A 17,699-nucleotide genomic window follows, 5' to 3' on the forward strand; every position below is an offset into this window, starting at 1 on the left:
ATCCGCAATGGGCCGGCGTGGGTGCAGGCTCTCATCCCGCTCAGGCAGGAGACACCCCGGTTCATCACCTGTTTAATCGGATCATCTTGGCTGTCGATAGGCTCAGATATGACTTCTGCTTGGTTGGAATGAAAACCTGCATCCACACTGTCCTTTTCCAGAGAAGATTGGACACCACTGGAATGCATGTCATGAGGATTTGTGATATCATGATCTGATGATTGTTCAGCCTGTACTTGTAGCAACCCTGCATATGTCTGGTGGACCAATCTCTTGCCCTTTCATCCAATTCCGCAGCAATTGTACAGTAGGCAACCCCAAAACCTCAGATCGGTTGAATTTTAACAACCAACATCTTAATTGCTTTCTAAGTTTTACCATCCATGGTAATCTCCTGTAACTCCAGGCTGTCCATCTTCAGCAGCAATCAGTTTCCAAGTGATGACACTCCAACCAGAAGAAGAGTATCAGGATGGATCGGGGGGGGGGGGGGGGGGGGTCATGATCGATGGGTCATAATCACTGGAATTTCAGGATTAGCTTATGTAGGTCAACAGAGAGAGAGAGAGAGAGAGAGAGAGAGAGAGAGAGATTATTATCATTCATTCATTCATTAATTTTCTACCGCTTATCCGAACTTCTCGGGTCACGGGGAGCCTCTCAGGCGTCATCGGGCATCGAGGCAGGATACACCCTGGACGGAGTGCCAACCCATCACAGGGCACACACACACTCTCATTCACTCACACGCACACTACGGACAATTTTCCAGAGATGCCAATCAACCTACCATGCATGTCTTTGTACCGGGGGAGGAAACCGGAGTACCCGGAGGAAACCCCCGAGGCACGGGGAGAACATGCAAACTCCACACACACAAGGTGGAGGCGGGAGAGAGATTATTAGATACATTTATTATCAGGACATGGTTAAGGACAATGTACAGTACATTGTGTGCAAAGTGCAAACAGGGCTTTGGGCAAAACTAGCTATGACAAACTTAAAGGCAGAGCCTGAAGGTAACACAGACATGAAGACTTACTGTATCCCAGACATAAAGAAGCCAGCTACTCCACCTTCAACAATCTTGAATGAATGTATTAGAATGGGGGAAAGGACAACCTCAAAAACATTCCAGTTCACCAAAATGAGTAATTTTATTAGGAGCCGATATACAGGATTAGAAAGGGATGATGCGGTCGTATCCTCTGGTTCTAGTAAGGACTTTCCTGCATTCTGGAGCTTGTTTATGCATTTACTGGAACACCAAGACAGTACGTTTTTTACTGGAACACCAAGACAGTACGTTTTTTACTGGAACACCAAGAAAGTACGTTTTTACTGGAACACCAAGATGAAAGAAGGCTCTCCTTAAAGTATTATATACATGAGCTTTAAATAAAAGACCATATAATACCATGTTTACAGATCATTTTACCCAGAGTTAGCATATCGTCGCTGTCGGACGGAATCCTCGTATCTCCAAAACCATTATTTTTCAGGAAATAAAAAAAAACGCCGTATCTTATCTGCAATGCACAGGGTTTAGTCCGCGTTGCAGTGGAACTAGCAGGGGGTCAAGATTTTTTTTTTTCTTTGAGCCCAGTGTTTTGAAGACATTTACCTCAGAAGACGTGTCGATTCGTTGCGACTCTTAATCTTGAGGATATGCCGCGATCGAGTGTAGAAGCGGAGTGAGGAAGAGGTGGACAGTTGAAGTGTCCGATGGAGTTCAGAGATTTGCGCTCAAGCTATTTTCAAGACTTTAGATCGGTTAATAACTTGTAAAAAATAACAGACCCATGTGGGGACTGACCGACAGCATCGATATATATGAAATAATATGAAATTGACAAAATTTGGACATACGAGGTTTCCGCCCGACGGCGACGATAATACCGTGTAAAGAAAAATTAGCGGGCCTAAACCAGAATCTTGCAGAACACCAACTTTTACCTTAGTATGTGTGGATCAATCACCATTTACATCTACAAACTGATAATGATCAGTCAAATCAGACCTGGACCAGGAGAGGGCTGTTCCTGTAACTCCCACAACCTTTTCTACTCTACTGAAGAGAATAAAATGATCCATGGTGGCAAAAGCTTCACAAGCAGTAGGTCATTTACCACTTTAACCAGTGCTCTCTCTGTGCTATGATAAGGCCTGAATCATTCACAAATCCAATCTCACCGATCTCACCAATCCCAATCCCACCACGCCCTGAACAAGTCTGTCCAATCCAACATAATCCTGGTGGAATTCTGAACAATCCTGTCAGTTCCAGCAGCAAGTTTGACCAATCTCTTTCACTCCCAAAGAAAGAGTGATGTTTCCCACAACTGCTGAAGGAATTTTAAATAATGTTACCCACTAATGAAGCATTTGTGGTTAGCACGTTCGCCTCACACCTCCAGGGTTAGGAGTTCGATTCCCACCTCCACCTTGTGTGTGTGTGGAGTTTGCATGTTCTCCCCGTGCCTCGGGGGTTTCCTCCGGGTACTCCGGTTTCCTCCCCCGGTCCAAAGACATGCATGGTAGGTTGATTGGCATCTCTGTAAAATTGTCCGTACTGTGTGAGTGAATGAGAGTGTGTGTGTGCCCTGTGATGGGTTGGCACTCTGTCCAGGGTGTATCCTGCCTCGATGCCCGATGACGCCTGAGATAGGCACAGGCTCCCTGTGACCCGAGGTAGTTCGGATAAGCGGTAGAAGATGAGTGAGTGAGTGAGTGTTTCGGTGGGATGTCGTAGCCTAATGGTTAAGATTTTGGACTACTGATCGGAAGGTCATTAGTTTGAATCCCAGGTCCACCAAGCTACCCCTGAACAAGACCTTTCACTCTCAGTTGTATAACATGAGCTAAAAGGGTTAGTTGCTCTGGATGATCTTGACTGTCTATGTCTCACATTTTTAACAGATTAGTCATTTTGAGTACAGCATCATTAATCAGGATAAAACAGTTACAGAAAATAGATAGATAGATAGATAGATAGATAGATAGATAGATAGATAGATAGATAGATAGATAGATAGATAGATAGATAGATAGATAGATAGATAGATAGATAGAACTTTATTGTCATTGCATTGTACAGGTAAATATCTAGCATATTTACAGCAAGTGGTATATATGAAAGCATATACAGTTAATACATATAAAGGCTATAACAGTGCAGAGACGTGTGGACATACAGGAGTACAGTTAACACATATAAAGGCTATAACAGTGCAGAGACGTGTGGACATACAGGAGTACAGTTAACACATATAAAGGCTATAACAGTGCAGAGACGTGTGGACATACAGGAGTACAGTTAATACATATAAAGGCTATAACAGTGCAGAGACGTGTGGACATACAGGAGTACAGTTAACACATATAAAGGCTATAACAGTGCAGAGACGTGTGGACATACAGGAGTACAGTTAACACATATAAAGGCTATAACAGTGCAGAGACGTGTGGACATACAGGAGTACAGTTAATACATATAAAGGCTATAACAGTGCAGAGACGTGTGGACATACAGGAGTACAGTTAACACATATAAAGGCTATAACAGTGCAGAGACGTGTGGACATACAGGAGTACAGTTAACACATATAAAGGCTATAACAGTGCAGAGACGTGTGGACATACAGGAGTACAGTTAACACATATAAAGGCTATAACAGTGCAGAGACGTGTGGACATACAGGAGTACAGTTAACACATATAAAGGCTATAACAGTGCAGAGACGTGTGGACATACAGGAGTACAGTTAACACATATAAAGGCTATAACAGTGCAGAGACGTCTGGACATACAGGAGTACAGTTAACACATATAAAGGCTATAACAGTGCAGAGACGTGTGGACATACAGGAGTACAGTTAACACATATAAAGGCTATAACAGTGCAGAGACGTGTGGACATACAGGAGTACAGTTAACACATATAAAGGCTATAACAGTGCAGAGACGTGTGGACATACAGGAGTACAGTTAACACATATAAAGGCTATAACAGTGCAGAGACGTGTGGACATACAGGAGTACAGTTAACACATATAAAGGCTATAACAGTGCAGAGACGTGTGGACATACAGGAGTACAGTTAACACATATAAAGGCTATAACAGTGCAGAGACGTGTGGACATACAGGAGTACAGTTAACAGTGTGTGGACATCATTAAGAATTACATTATTACATAAATGATTCTAAGGCTATGGCATTGAGGAGGAATGTGCAGAGTGAAAGGGTGCAAGATTACAAGATTAAGATGAATGAATGAATGAATGAATGAATGAATGAATGAATGAATGAATGAATGCACTAATCCAGCACATCCAGTACACTCGTTCACGAACGTGGCTTTTTTGTTTCGTCAGAGTAGAAGTTACCCCAGTCCAAACGCATACCTCTGATTTTACTTTCACGTTTACGGTATCCGCCTTATCCAGAGCGACGCACGACAGCGTTTTTAAGTCTGTATGGATGAATACATTAACACTGGTTCACTAGGCTACAGACGGAGGAAACCATCAACCTAAAACTCTGTTCATGGTTTTTAATTCTTTTTTCTGATTCTCACCACACTGTGAACTGGCAGCTACCAGATTTTTTATGTCCTTCTCAGCAGGTCCATATCACATGCAAACACCTGGTCATAAACTTGGAGTGCAGTAAAATTCCGAAGCTTATCTGAAGGCCAGAGAGTGACGAGCGTTCGTGAGTGTTCATTTGTTCGCCAGCGTCAGCGATCTGAAACTCTAGCATCACACTCATGCTTCCTGTTTACAAACAGACCCAAGCTTGTTGCATCTGTGGCCTTTTCTACACCATGAATCTTGTGAAAATACACAATGTCTTGTATATATATATATATATAAATATGTTCTAATCATTTTACACATTATAAATATAATTAGTAATTATGAAAATGGTATCCGGGTCATATTTCTTGTTTACTACAGTATATGCATTATAACAGCAAAGAGCTCACCTTTAAAGAGCCAGATATTGCTATAGACATTACACACCACTGATAAAAAGAATGTCCTTAAATAGTCTTACTTAAATACGATACAAAGATGTGTATTTTGAACATTTATTGGATCGACTCGTTTATTTTTGTTGTCAGAATTGTAGCCTAAAGAAACACTGCCATTTAAAATGACACGTGTTAGCCTGCATATGGATGCTAACGGAAATGTGTTAAAATCGAAATGTTTAAAAATGGGATGTGGTAGCTCAGTGGTTAAGGCGTTCGATTACTGATCGGAAGGTCGTTGGTTTGAATCCCAAGTTAACCAAGTTGCCACTGCAGGGCCCCTGAGCAAGGCCCTTAACCCTCAATTGCTCAAGTGTATAAACTGAAATTAAAAATAAAATGTAAGTCACTCTGGATAAGAATGTCTGCTAAATGCTGTAAATATATATGAATATTTAAAAAAAATGTTCTAATGAATCGGCATAACGTTGGAAGGTCCTGAAACATGTTTTGCTTTAACACCGTAAATGACTAAAACTAGTCCATTCTGACCAAAGGAAACCTGAAGGAAATCTAACAAATCTCACAAACACCTGAACGATTTTTGGTTGGAATTCCAGTCCTGTTGGAATTCTGACCAATCCGACTCAATCAACAGGGGATTCTGAATTCCGACGACTCCTCTTAACACCTGAAATCTTTCTGACCAATTCCACCCAGTCCTGATGGAATTCTGACCGATTCCAGTTCATTCGTTCATCTTCTACCGCTTATCCGAACTACCTCGGGTCACGGGGAGCCTGTGCCTATCTCAGGCGTCATCGGGCATCGAGGCAGGATACACCCTGGACAGAGTGCCAACCCATCACAGGGAACACACACACTCTCATTCACTCACACACTCACACACTACGGACATTTTTTCCAGAGATGCCAATCAACCTACCATGCATGTCTTTGGACCGGGGGAGGAAACCGGAGTACCCGGAGGAAACCCCCGAGGCACGGGGAGAGCATGCAAACTCCACACACACAAGGTGGAGGCGGGAATTGAACCCGTTGGAGGTGTGAGGCGAACGTGCTAACCACTAAGCCACCGTGCCCACCCAATGCCAATTCTTCCAAATGAATTCTGCCAAATTCCATCCATATCTGAAGCAACTCTGATTAATCCCACTCACTCCAGAAGGAATTCTGACCAATCCCCCAACACCTGAAGTATTTCTGACCAATCTCACCCAGCCCTGACTCAATTCTGACCAAGCCCACTTCATCCAAAGGAATTCTGACAAATTCCACCTACATCTAAAACAACTCTGACCAATCACATTCAGTCCTGATGGAATTCTAGCCAATCCCACTCAGTCTAAGAAGGAATTTTGACCAATCCTGCAGTACCAACACCTGATGGAATTCTGACCCAACCCTGACCATTCCCACCCACACCAAAAGGACTTGCAAACAATTACATCACACCCAGTCCTATCTTCTGATGGAATTCCGATCTCTTTCACCCGTTCCTAACAGAATTCCGATCGATTCTGCTTGCTCCAGCGCAAAGTTTAAAGTGTTTATTTTTAGACTTGTTTCCGATGCACTTCTCTAGCTACTGTACAACACATACAACAAATTTTTTTTAAAAACGCATGCTCTTTTATTAACTATGCTACTTCAGGAAATGTACAAAAAAAATATCTATACATTATGCATTATGTCGTGAATATTACATTTAAAGATGATTATAGATAGAGCTTCCAGAGAAGGTTACCCAGCTTCCCTTTCAGACTCCTTGTACATTTTCCGAGAGTAGAGAAATGCTGAGATTGTCTTTTTCCCTCTGGGAGATTTTAGCTGAGCTTCACCGTAATTAAGGACCGGATTTCACCACACTTTCTTTTTGAGCTATTTGAGCTCTGGGGCTATTAAAATAGGGATTCTGCCTGGGTTTTTTTTTTTCTTCTTCTCATGGGTCAAAAAGTGGAGAAGAACTGTACGTCAGTGGGATCGGAGAGGAACTTCCCGTTTCACTAAATAAAGCTGAAATGTAATTTTTACAGCAATATTTTTTAGGTCTTCTGTTGTTGTTGTTTTTTTTTTTAAGTCAAATCTGTAATTTGTTTATTTCTGTAAAGCTGCTTTGTGACAGGGTTCAGAACGCAATACAGGCAACATTACTGAACTGAATTTAATTAATTGAATTTCTCTGGTGGTTTTAAGGAGGGGGACACGGTGGCTTAGTGGTTAGCATGTTCACCTCACAGGGTTGGGGGTTCGATTCCCATCCCCACCTTGTGTGTGTGGAGTTTGCATGTTCTCCCCGTACCTCGGGGGTTTCCTCCGGGTACTCCGGTTTCCTCCCCCGGGCCAAAGACATGCATGGTAGGTTGATTGGCATCTCTGGAAAATTGTCCCTAGTGTGTGTGTGTGTGTGAATGAGAGTGTGTGTGTGCCCTGCGATGGGTTGGCACTCCGTCCAGGGTGTATCCTGCCTCGATGCCTGATGACGCTATGACGTTTTTTTGTACTTTTCATGCTTTAAATAAGACGTAAAACAGCCCATGTGTGTTTAATTTGCGAAGTCATCACACACCTTAACAGGGCAAATTCATCTAAACGAATGACTACTTGAGGATAAAAATACTTCACATCATTTATTAAAAAGATTTCATTCTAAAGGATGCTTGCAAAGTAACGAGCAACAGGGGAAGCTAATTATTTAGTGAATAATTTAGTGAATTAGCTTAAAAAAATTTTTAAAACATTTCCGCTCTGATTCATGTTTCAAAAATAAGAGTTCCTGATTCATGGCTTTTTTTATGGACAATTGTTTGAATACTTTTGAGACGGTTTGGGGTGAGCTGGACCCAAGGGCGTCGATTTGGGTAGGGACGTTTTTTTTTAGTCCTCTAAACCACGTCGCTGTTTGATTGGCTTTGTCTTTCTCGCTAATGTGTTGAGGTCGGCCGCGGCTATATTCCGTCGTATGAAGCAATATACAACGTGATTATGCAGGTTACCGGTATGTGAGGAAGAAAGTATTCAAACAAACAAACCAGCGTGAAGTTGGCCCTCCACCCAACGCAAAACGTCAGCAAAATAGTCTCATTCATTTGTGCTTCGTTTGTGCTGATTTGTGCCGCTAAAAGTTTCGTTTGTGCTGTTTTTTGTTTTTATAATATTAAACACTGAATTATTTGTGCAACAGTTTCATGCACAAAATACGGGGAACGTTGTGTCACACATCGATCCAGGGGCAGTGTTTTTTTACAGTACATTACAATCCCATATTAACCGGATGAGTTGCAAATTTAAACATTAGTGTGTATGAATTTGTGTATATCTATAACAGTCACTTAAATACTGGACTATCAGACAGACAATCGACTGTTGTATGTCATTATTAGTTTATAAATACTTACAAATCGTAATACACACAAACAGACGCGTGATGTGATGCTGTCTGAGGATGGAGGCAAAAAACCTTTTATTTATGTCCCCACCAATTTTACTTATGTCCCCATCAATGTCAAAATCAAACTGACGCCCTTGGCGGACCGCAGAGTGAAGGCAAAAGGGCCAAGAAGTGCTAAGCATCTCTGGGAACTCCTTCAAGACTGTTGGAAGACCATTTCAGGTAACGACCTCTTGAAGCTCATCAAGAGAATGCCAAGAGTGTGCAAAGCAGTAATCAGAGCAAAAGCTGGCTACTTTGAAGAACCTAGAATATGACATATTTTCAGTCGTTTCACACTTTTTTGTTATGTACGTATATAATTCCACACGTGTTCATTCATAGTTTTGATGCCTTCGGTGTGAATCTACAATTTTCATAGTCATGACAATAAAGAAAACTCTTTGAATGAGAAGGGGTGTCCAAACTTTTGGTCAGTACTGTATATAAAGTGTGACCAAAACATGATTGAGAAGCAAAATGTCTTATAGGACTGAAATTAATGCGTACGGCCTAACAGAATGGAGCAATCATCAAACAAAACAGAAAAAAAACCCAGCCCCCTTTAGCATAATCGATGTCATGCAGACTTTTGTAATAATTGTACACGAGGTCCTTAATCCCCTCAGATTGTATAGCTGGCAAAATGCCTCCAGTTCCTGTACATTTCTTGTACAAACTGCATGTTTGAGATCTCCCCAAAGTGGCTTAATGATATTGAGGTCAGGAGACTGTGATGGCCTCCAGAACCTCCACCTTTTTCTGCTGTAGCCATTGGAGAGTCAACCTTGCCTCGTGCTTTGGATCATTGTCATGTCAGTACATCCGAGATCGTCCTATGTTCAGTTTCGTGCTGTAGAATACAAAGTGTCTGCCAGTATTTTCTTATAACATGCTGCATTCATCTTGCTATCAATTCTTCATACCGTCCCTGTGCCACCGGACCTCACACAGCCCCAAACCATCAGAGATCCACCACCATTCTTTACAGTGGAGATGATGTACTTTTCACCATAGGTCTTGTTGACGAATCTCCAAACATAGTGTTTATGATTGTGACTATACAGCACAGTTTTTGGTCTCATCACTCCACATGGCTCTGATCCAGAAGCTGTGAGTCTTGTCTAGTTTTTGTCTGGTCAAGTCAAGTCAAGTCAAGTCAAGTCAAGAAGCTTTTATTGTCATTTCAGCCATACAGGTATATAGCTGTTGCAGTCCAGTACACAGCGAAATGAGACGACGTTTCTCCAGGATCGGGGTGCTACATAAAACAAAGACAGGGCTAAGGACTTGTAAGTCGTCTTAGCCACATAAAGTGCAACTGTGCAACCTGGTGCAAACAGTGCAGGAGAAGACAAACAAGACAGACAAGACAGTGCAGGACAAAAGACAGTGTAGACAAAACATTACAAGACAATACACAAAAGTACAAAAAATACAATACACAAGAGACAATAAACAGTAACAGAAACAGCGCCGACCGACCGGTGTATTTACTGTGTGTGTACTGAATGTTCAAAAACTATTTCTGCCTCAAGTGGAGGAGTTTAAGTATCTTGGGGTCTTGTTCACGAGTGAGGGAAGGATGGAGCGGGAGATCGACAGGCGGATCGGTGTATCTTCTGCAGTGATGTGGTCGATATACCGTTCTGTTGTGGTGAAGAAAGAGCTGAGCGAAGCTCTCTATTTACCAGTCGATCTACGTTCCTACCCTCACCTATGGTCATGAGCTTTGGGTCATGACCGAAAGGACGAGATCCCGGATACAGGCGGCCGAAATGAGTTTCCTCTGTAGTGTGGCTGGGCGCTCCCTTAGAGATAGGGTGAAGAGCTCAGTCACTCGGGAGGAGCTCAGAGTAGAGACACTGCTCCTACACATGGAGAGGAGTCAGCTGAGGTGGCTCGGGCATCTGTTTCAAATGCCTCCTGGACGCCTCCCTGGGGAAGTGTTTCGGGCATGTCCAACCGGGAGGAGGCCCAGGGGAAGACCTAGGACACGCTGGAGGGACTATGTCTCTCGGCTGGCCTGGGAACGCCTCGGTATTCCCCCAGAAGAGCTGGAGGAAGTGTCTGGGGAGAGGGAAGTCTGGGCATCCTTGCTTAGTCTGCTGCCCCCGCGACTCGGCCCCGGATAAGCGGTAGAAGATGGATGGATGGAAACAATATTTCGTGCAGCAACATTTGAATGAACACAGTTTCTTATGTACCGAAGGTGGGTCTTTTTGTGGCATGGGAGCAGTAACGACTTTCTCCTGACAACTCGATCATACGGGTCATTTGTGTTCAGGTACATCCTTATTATACTCCTTGAAACAACACCATCACTTTTTTCCAGAGCATCCTGTATAATTCTCCAAGTTGTTTTTGGGTTGTTCTTTGCTTCTTGAACAATTCTTCTGGCAGTAGTGGGTGAAATCTTTCTTGGTCTATCTGACTGTGGCTTAGTATCAACAGAACCCCTAATTTTCCACCTCTCTATCACAGTTTAAACAGCACTGACTGGCATTTTCAAGTGTTGAGATATCTCTTTATATCCTTTTACTGCTTTATAAAGATCCTCTACCTTATTACGCAGGTCCATTGGCAGTTCTTTCATCTTCCCCATGGTGCAGTATTGAGCCAAGTCAGTGCATCACCTCATGAGCTGAGAAACTCACTGTCTATTTATGTACGGACACTAATTACAATTACAATGAGTCACAGGTGTGGAACCGTCCCTTTAATAGCCGTTTAAAGCTCTGTGTGTCGACCTGTGTGTTTACATTGAAGGACGTAATCTGAGTTGTTTAGGTGACTTCAGTCAAACTACTATGTGATAATTAATGACCACGATCCTTAAAAAAATAAGAAAAAAATATTTTTTTTATTCATTATTAATCATATTTTTCAAATGGATGTCAAAGTTTAAAAATTTCTTTCAGGGTATGCAAATGTTTGAGCACAACTATGTGTGAAAAAAATAAACTTTTTTTTAAATTCAGTTTTCATTTGAGTTTTTGGTATCAGGTTTTGTTAAAAATTCTATTAAAACTAGCAAAAAATAAATAAATACCGCAACACAAACTTAAAATTAAACCTACAGGTGCATCTCAATACATTAGAATGTCGTGGAAACACCGTGGTGTTGGTGTGATTGACTGGCCAGCAAACTCACCAGACCGTATTGTCAAGAGGAAAATAAGAAACAAGAGACCAAAAAATTCAGCTGAAAGCCACTGTCAAAGAAACACTGAGCTTCCAAACCACCTCAGCGGTGCCACAGACTGATCACCTCCATGCCGAACTGAGGCAGTAATTAAAGGTGCGGTCTCCGATTTTTGAAAACCAATGTTGACATATAAAATCACCAAAACAAACACGCCCCTAACCCAAACGGGTCCCACCCCTGTATCGATAGCTCCGCCCACACATACATACGTAACCCAGGCGACTAACAGAAAGAAACGTGTCTTTATCATAGCTGAAGGGAAGAACAATACGATTGTAGATAAACAAACAAGCAAAAATGCCACACAAGCATAATGATGTAAAGGACAAAGGCATATATTAGTTCTGTGTAACAAAGCAAAACCAACGTTACTCACCTATCGAGAAGGAAAAAAGCGCCTCGGCGTCTTAAGTAAAGTCGGCCACATATTCACAGGTCGGAGTTTCCCGAGTCGATAACTCCTGAGCTAAACGCTGTTACTACACAAAACGCGGTTGTAGCTGCCTCTCTACATTACTACGATAGAAAAGAGGTGTCATTTGTGTAGTAACAGCGTTTAGCTCAGGAGTTATTGACTCGGGAAACTCCAACCTGTGAATATGTGGCCGACTTCCTGCTCCTTCAGTTCTCTCCAGCGCTGGAAAGCTGATCCTATATTAACACGTCCTACTACTTGTCCTTATCGTAAGTCTTTCTTCTCTTTCTTTCTTTGTTTTTATCCTCCATGTCGATGTTAAAACCGCTTTCTGCTAACGTCACACATGCGCACCAAACACTCTCTCCGCCCATATCGACAAGACACGCCCCTTTCTGCTCAATGGCTACACGTTAGTTTTGTTTTTTGTTTATTATCCGGCCCGACTCGGTTTTCTGAAGCATTTCTCAAAAATCGGAGACCGCACCTTTAAAGCAAACGCAGCCCCGACCAAGTATTGAGTACATATACAGTACAGTATATGAACATACTTTCCAGAAGACCAACAACTCACTAAAAATATTTTTTGCATTGATCTTATAAAGTATTCTAATTTTTTGAGATAGTGAATTGATGTTTTTTTGTTAAATATGAGCCAAAATCATCACAGTTGATCAGATGGAGTTCACATCTCCTCTTTAGTATCGCAGGATCTACCAGCTCCAGTTGGACTCTGCTATACTAAAGAGGAGATCTGAACTCCATGTGATCTTTTACATCACTACAACATTTATCAGACTGTATATATATAATCACACCCCCCAGTGTCACCCAGATGAGGATGAGGTTATATAATCACACCCCCAGTGTCACCCAGATGAGGATGAGGTTATATAATCACACCCCCAGTGTCACCCAGATGAGGATGAGGTTATATAATCACACCCCCAGTGTCACCCAGATGAGGATGAGGTTATATAATCACACCCCCAGTGTCACCCAGATGAGGATGAGGTTATATAATCACACCCCCAGTGTCACCCAGATGAGGATGAGGTTATATAATCACACCCCCAGTGTCACCCAGATGAGGATGAGGTTATATAATCACACCCCCAGTGGTTCCTCTCAAGGTTCCTTCCTTTACCATCTAAGGGAGTTTCTCCTCCCCACAGTCACCTGAGTCACCTCAGACTTGTTCATTGGGGATAAATACATACACATTTATATATATATATATATATATTTAATATTACTCTAGAATTTTGTATTATATTAATCTTTATATTATTCTTTATATTAACCTTTTGTTCTATGTTTACGTTCTGTAAAGCTGCTTTGAGACGAAGTCGATTGTAAAAAAGCACCATACAAATAAACTTGAATTGAATTGAACAAAGTGTGCACACATACAGCAGTGAACACACACACACACAGCAGTGAACACACACACACAGCAGTGAACACACACACACACAGCAGTGAACACACACACACAGCAGTGAACACACACACACACAGCAGTGAACACACACACACACAGCAGTGAACACACACACACAGCAGTGAACACACACACACACACACACACAGCAGTGAACACACACACACCGTGAACACACACCTGGAGCAGTGGGCAGCCATTTATGCTGCGGCGCCCGGGGAGCAGTTGGGAGGGTTTGGTTCTTTGCTCAAGGGCACCTCAGTCGTGGTATTGCAGGCCCGAGACTCGAACCCACAACCGTAGGGTTAGGAGTCAAACTCTCTAACCATTAGGCCACGACTTCCCCCACTGCAGCACCACGCGAGCTCCGTTACATCCAACACGTTCCCTTTGTAACAAAAGTGTCCTTTTACTCTGTCCGTTAAGTTTTGGAAGGTGAGATGAAGCTAACAGATGGTTAGAACATCCGACGTCCACTACAGAAGGTGGTGCTTTTGTAAACCAGGCTTTAGAGCCTGTGGGGTCTGAAAAACATTAAGGAGAACCGAAATGCAGGCGAATTGGTATTCAGGAGAGTTTTTATGTAATCTATTTAAGATAAAGTGCTCACAATGGCAAGGTCACTCTGTCCCGATCGAAACGCTTCATTCGTTCACCTGCATTTTAATTTTTATCTTAAAAAGCGATCTCAGACCAGCATGGCGTTGTAGAGCGCTTCTTCTTCTTCTTCTTCTCCTCGGGAGTTCATTTCACGCGTCCCATCATCCTGTTTAATCAAACTCGACCATGCATGCTTGCACTTGGACACAGTAATTAACCTGACCAGAATTCATTTCACTGCAGAAGTGTGTCGGAGTGAGGAATCATCTGGAACTTCGTCTTGTGCTAATCATCTTTTTTTTTTTTTTCCTTTCCAGAATGAATACGTGTGTCCCAGACCGCTCCCTCGAGCCTGGATAGGAGACGTTCCCACCATTCACTAAACGGACTTCTATTCCTACTTCATCGACTGTAACAGGGTTCCTGTAAAGATTTTCCATGGCATCATACAACGCCTTACACTTCGCCCGTTTCCTTTGGTTCGGATCGTAGGAGCGCATCGGAGTGGCGAACGAGCGAGTCGTCGTTTCCCAGAATCCTTTTGTATTATAACGATCGAGACAGATTTTTGCAATGACAAAAAAAAAAAAATCTTTTAATCGCCTGCCATTTTTTTTAGGAGCTTCTCCACTAGAGCTTCGTGAAACCGACCCGTGAAGGACAGCGTGGACGCGGACGCGGACGTGGACGTTTTCGTCGGTGCCTTTTGTGCATTTTGTTCTCGTCCATTTTTTATCCGGCGGGAATAAACGATCCGTAAACTAGCGAGCGGGATGGAGGATTTTCACTGGTACTCTTCTTCATCTTCGTTGCCGTCAGAGTAAAAAAAAAAAAGAAAAGAAAAGAAGGGATTTTATTCATCTTTTTTTTCCAGACTTTTTTCCGTGCTATTTAACAATCTTGTGAGGACTTTGTGATGACCCTCGTATGAGATCGGTTGTCGGTTGAACACACAGCGGTCTTGTTTACAACCTCAGCATGAAGACGGAGGGTCACGGACACTTTCACACTGACTGTGTGTGTGTGTGTGTGTGTGTGTGTGTGTGTGTGTGTGTGTGTGTGTGTGTGTACATAATCAAGGGACAAAGACGTGTGCATGACATTCGGATGTCAACATCATTGTACGAACTTTATTGTTGGTTTCTTGACTTCTAAACCCTGTATAATGTTCCAGTCTGCGTTCACACCAGCAAGCGACAAAGTAACATCATTTACTTCATGTTTATATAATAATTAATATCATTTATTCTCATTCGACTGTTTATGCAAATTCAGATATTAAGGAAAAACGGCTGTGATTTCAGTTTTAAATTTTCGGCAAATAACAGCGAAGGCAAAATTGAATAGTAATGAATGAATTAATTCTTAATAATAATTAATATATAAATAATTCATGAATTATGTTTTTAACATATAAATAAAATTAATATCAGGGTCATTCACTGGGTTATTATCGTAACGCATTTCAATGATTCTTTAATATCATTTGACTTTAATATCAAAATTATTATTAGGAAAAACATTAAACCATTTTTGGTATTTTGGTGGTTTTTTTTAATCAAAAAATAAAATATTGTTGCATTGGTTAAGTGTTAATTTGATCAAAAAAAAACATTATCTGCTATTGCAAAAATGCAGTGTGGCGGAAAAAATATTTTTTTTCCAAAATTTCTTCACCAAGGTTTTTTTTTTAATTATTTATTTTTTTCCCACATGACCCCAAAACTGCACTAGCCATTTTTAGTATCATTTTATTTATATATTTACTTATATATATATATATATCAGAATTACAATAAAAAATAAAATACATTTAAAAAAAATTCAATAAAGTTAAAATGTAGGGGAAAAAAATAATATAATACATTATTTAGGTTTTTTTCTATAGATCTGATTTTTACATTGTAGTAAAGAAAATAATAAAACATAAATAAATTTAAATAAGTAATTTATTACTTAAAAACGTATAACATGTATAATATTGTATGCTAACCATATAATTTTTTACGCTTTAGTTTTTTTAGTTCTTTTTATTTAGGTTTACACTCTACAGCTTTTTCTCCACCCCCTTTAACCCCTGGCTCTCTTTTAATTAGCGTCCATTCAGGATTTTACTTTCTGTTTCTTTTTTAGAGCCCCGTGACTCACCTGCTATACAGAACTTAGAGTTAACTCAGTCTTAGTCTTAGTCTTAGTCTGTTTAATTAAAGAAAGAAACATGTAAAAAAAATATATATACAGTATTAAATTTTGTGCCTCATTGTAGTGTTGAGGAATTTGTGATATTAGCTGAAATAACAAATTTGAAAATAAAGAATTAATCGATTCTAAATGACATCGAATCCGAGGTTAATAAGAAGAGCGAGAGATTTATTTACCGCTGCGTTGACGACTGACGACGGTGGAGTGTGAACCTTGTCGCTTGCTTGTATGAATTCAGGCATGTGTGTGTGTGTGTGTGTGAGTGTGTGTGTGTGTGTGTGTGTGTGTGTGTGTGTGTGTGTGTTTGCTTACGCTGCCATTTTTTACCCTTCACTCGATCTTCTTACGTCCTTCATCATTTCTCTCCACGCTCGACTCCTGATCGTTTAATAATGTAATTCCTTTTTGAAACGAACTCCAATGTTCTTTTTTTTTCTTTTCTTTTTTTTTGCCACTGACAACCTATCGCTGTCAGAATCGATGGTGAGAAATATACACGGGTCCAAATGGAAATGAGTATCGATGAGTCGTAATGAATTGTTACCCACCGAATTACAGAAAAGAGGAGAAGATCGGTAAAAGAGGGTGAAAGTAAACGAGTAAAATGGATCTTTTATTTTTTCCACACAAAGGACTGGTGGTGGTTTTAAAAAAGAAAAAAAAGAAAAGAAAACAATGATGAAAACTGGTCCAGTCACGTAAAATCTCTGCATCCGACATGAATAAATAACGACAACCTTTTGATTCTACACCGTTCATGTTTCTTTCATTGCTCTAAAATCCACACAATCATTTAACTTCACTTCATTTTTTATTTTTATTTTTTTTACTAGCGCTGTGCTTTCACTCTGAAGAATAAACACTTACGAAACCCTTCGAGTCGTCTTGAAATGCACTGTTTCTATTCAGCTTTTTTATTTTTTGAATATCCCATGATGTCACTTTGCTAATCACTTTGCTAATCAGAGAGCGAAGACAAAGGCGTTCAAACGCATTCTGACAAATGACTCACAGAAATTCAGAAATTAAAGATTTTTAAACTTTCTAGAGTAACACTTTCTAGAGCAGAACCCTATTGTGAACCCTTTACACCTCCAAATAGAACATGTTTATGACCACAAGAACCCTTATACCCCTTTTCCACCAAAAAGAACCGGGTGCTGGTTCAGAGCTAGCGCTAGTGCTGGTTCAGAGTTACTGGTGAACCTTCTAAGACCCGGTTTGCCTTTAGATTGGTTAGAGATCGTCACAGAGCCGAGTGTGACGTCACTGTATACGTGTCACATGTCCCAGCGACATTAGCGCAGCAGCGACAAACACAAACACAACAACAACGGCGGATGTCGCTTTACTGTTAATGCTCATGGCTTTGTGAACCTACATCAACACCCAAACGCGGCG

At 41.1% G+C, this 17,699-nt stretch overlaps 1 protein-coding gene across 2 annotated transcripts in view; it reads left to right on the forward strand.

Moving 5' to 3' along the window:
• Positions 1-15,158, forward strand: part of lrrtm4l1 (leucine rich repeat transmembrane neuronal 4 like 1) — a 54,594-nt gene extending 39,436 nt beyond the window's left edge. For both annotated transcript variants that reach the window (XR_007138741.1, XM_047804449.1), the window contains exon 3: positions 14,414-15,158. Coding sequence is in view for 1 of the 2 variants with exons in the window: in XM_047804449.1 (XP_047660405.1) it covers positions 14,414-14,479 (66 nt within the window). In the remaining variant the exon portion in view is untranslated. The remainder of the gene's footprint in view (positions 1-14,413) is intronic.
• Positions 15,159-17,699: the final 2,541 nt, after the last annotated feature.

The sequence above is a fragment of the Tachysurus fulvidraco genome, chromosome 20 (assembly GCF_022655615.1).
Source record: "Tachysurus fulvidraco isolate hzauxx_2018 chromosome 20, HZAU_PFXX_2.0, whole genome shotgun sequence".
Classification (NCBI taxonomy): domain Eukaryota; kingdom Metazoa; phylum Chordata; class Actinopteri; order Siluriformes; family Bagridae; genus Tachysurus; species Tachysurus fulvidraco.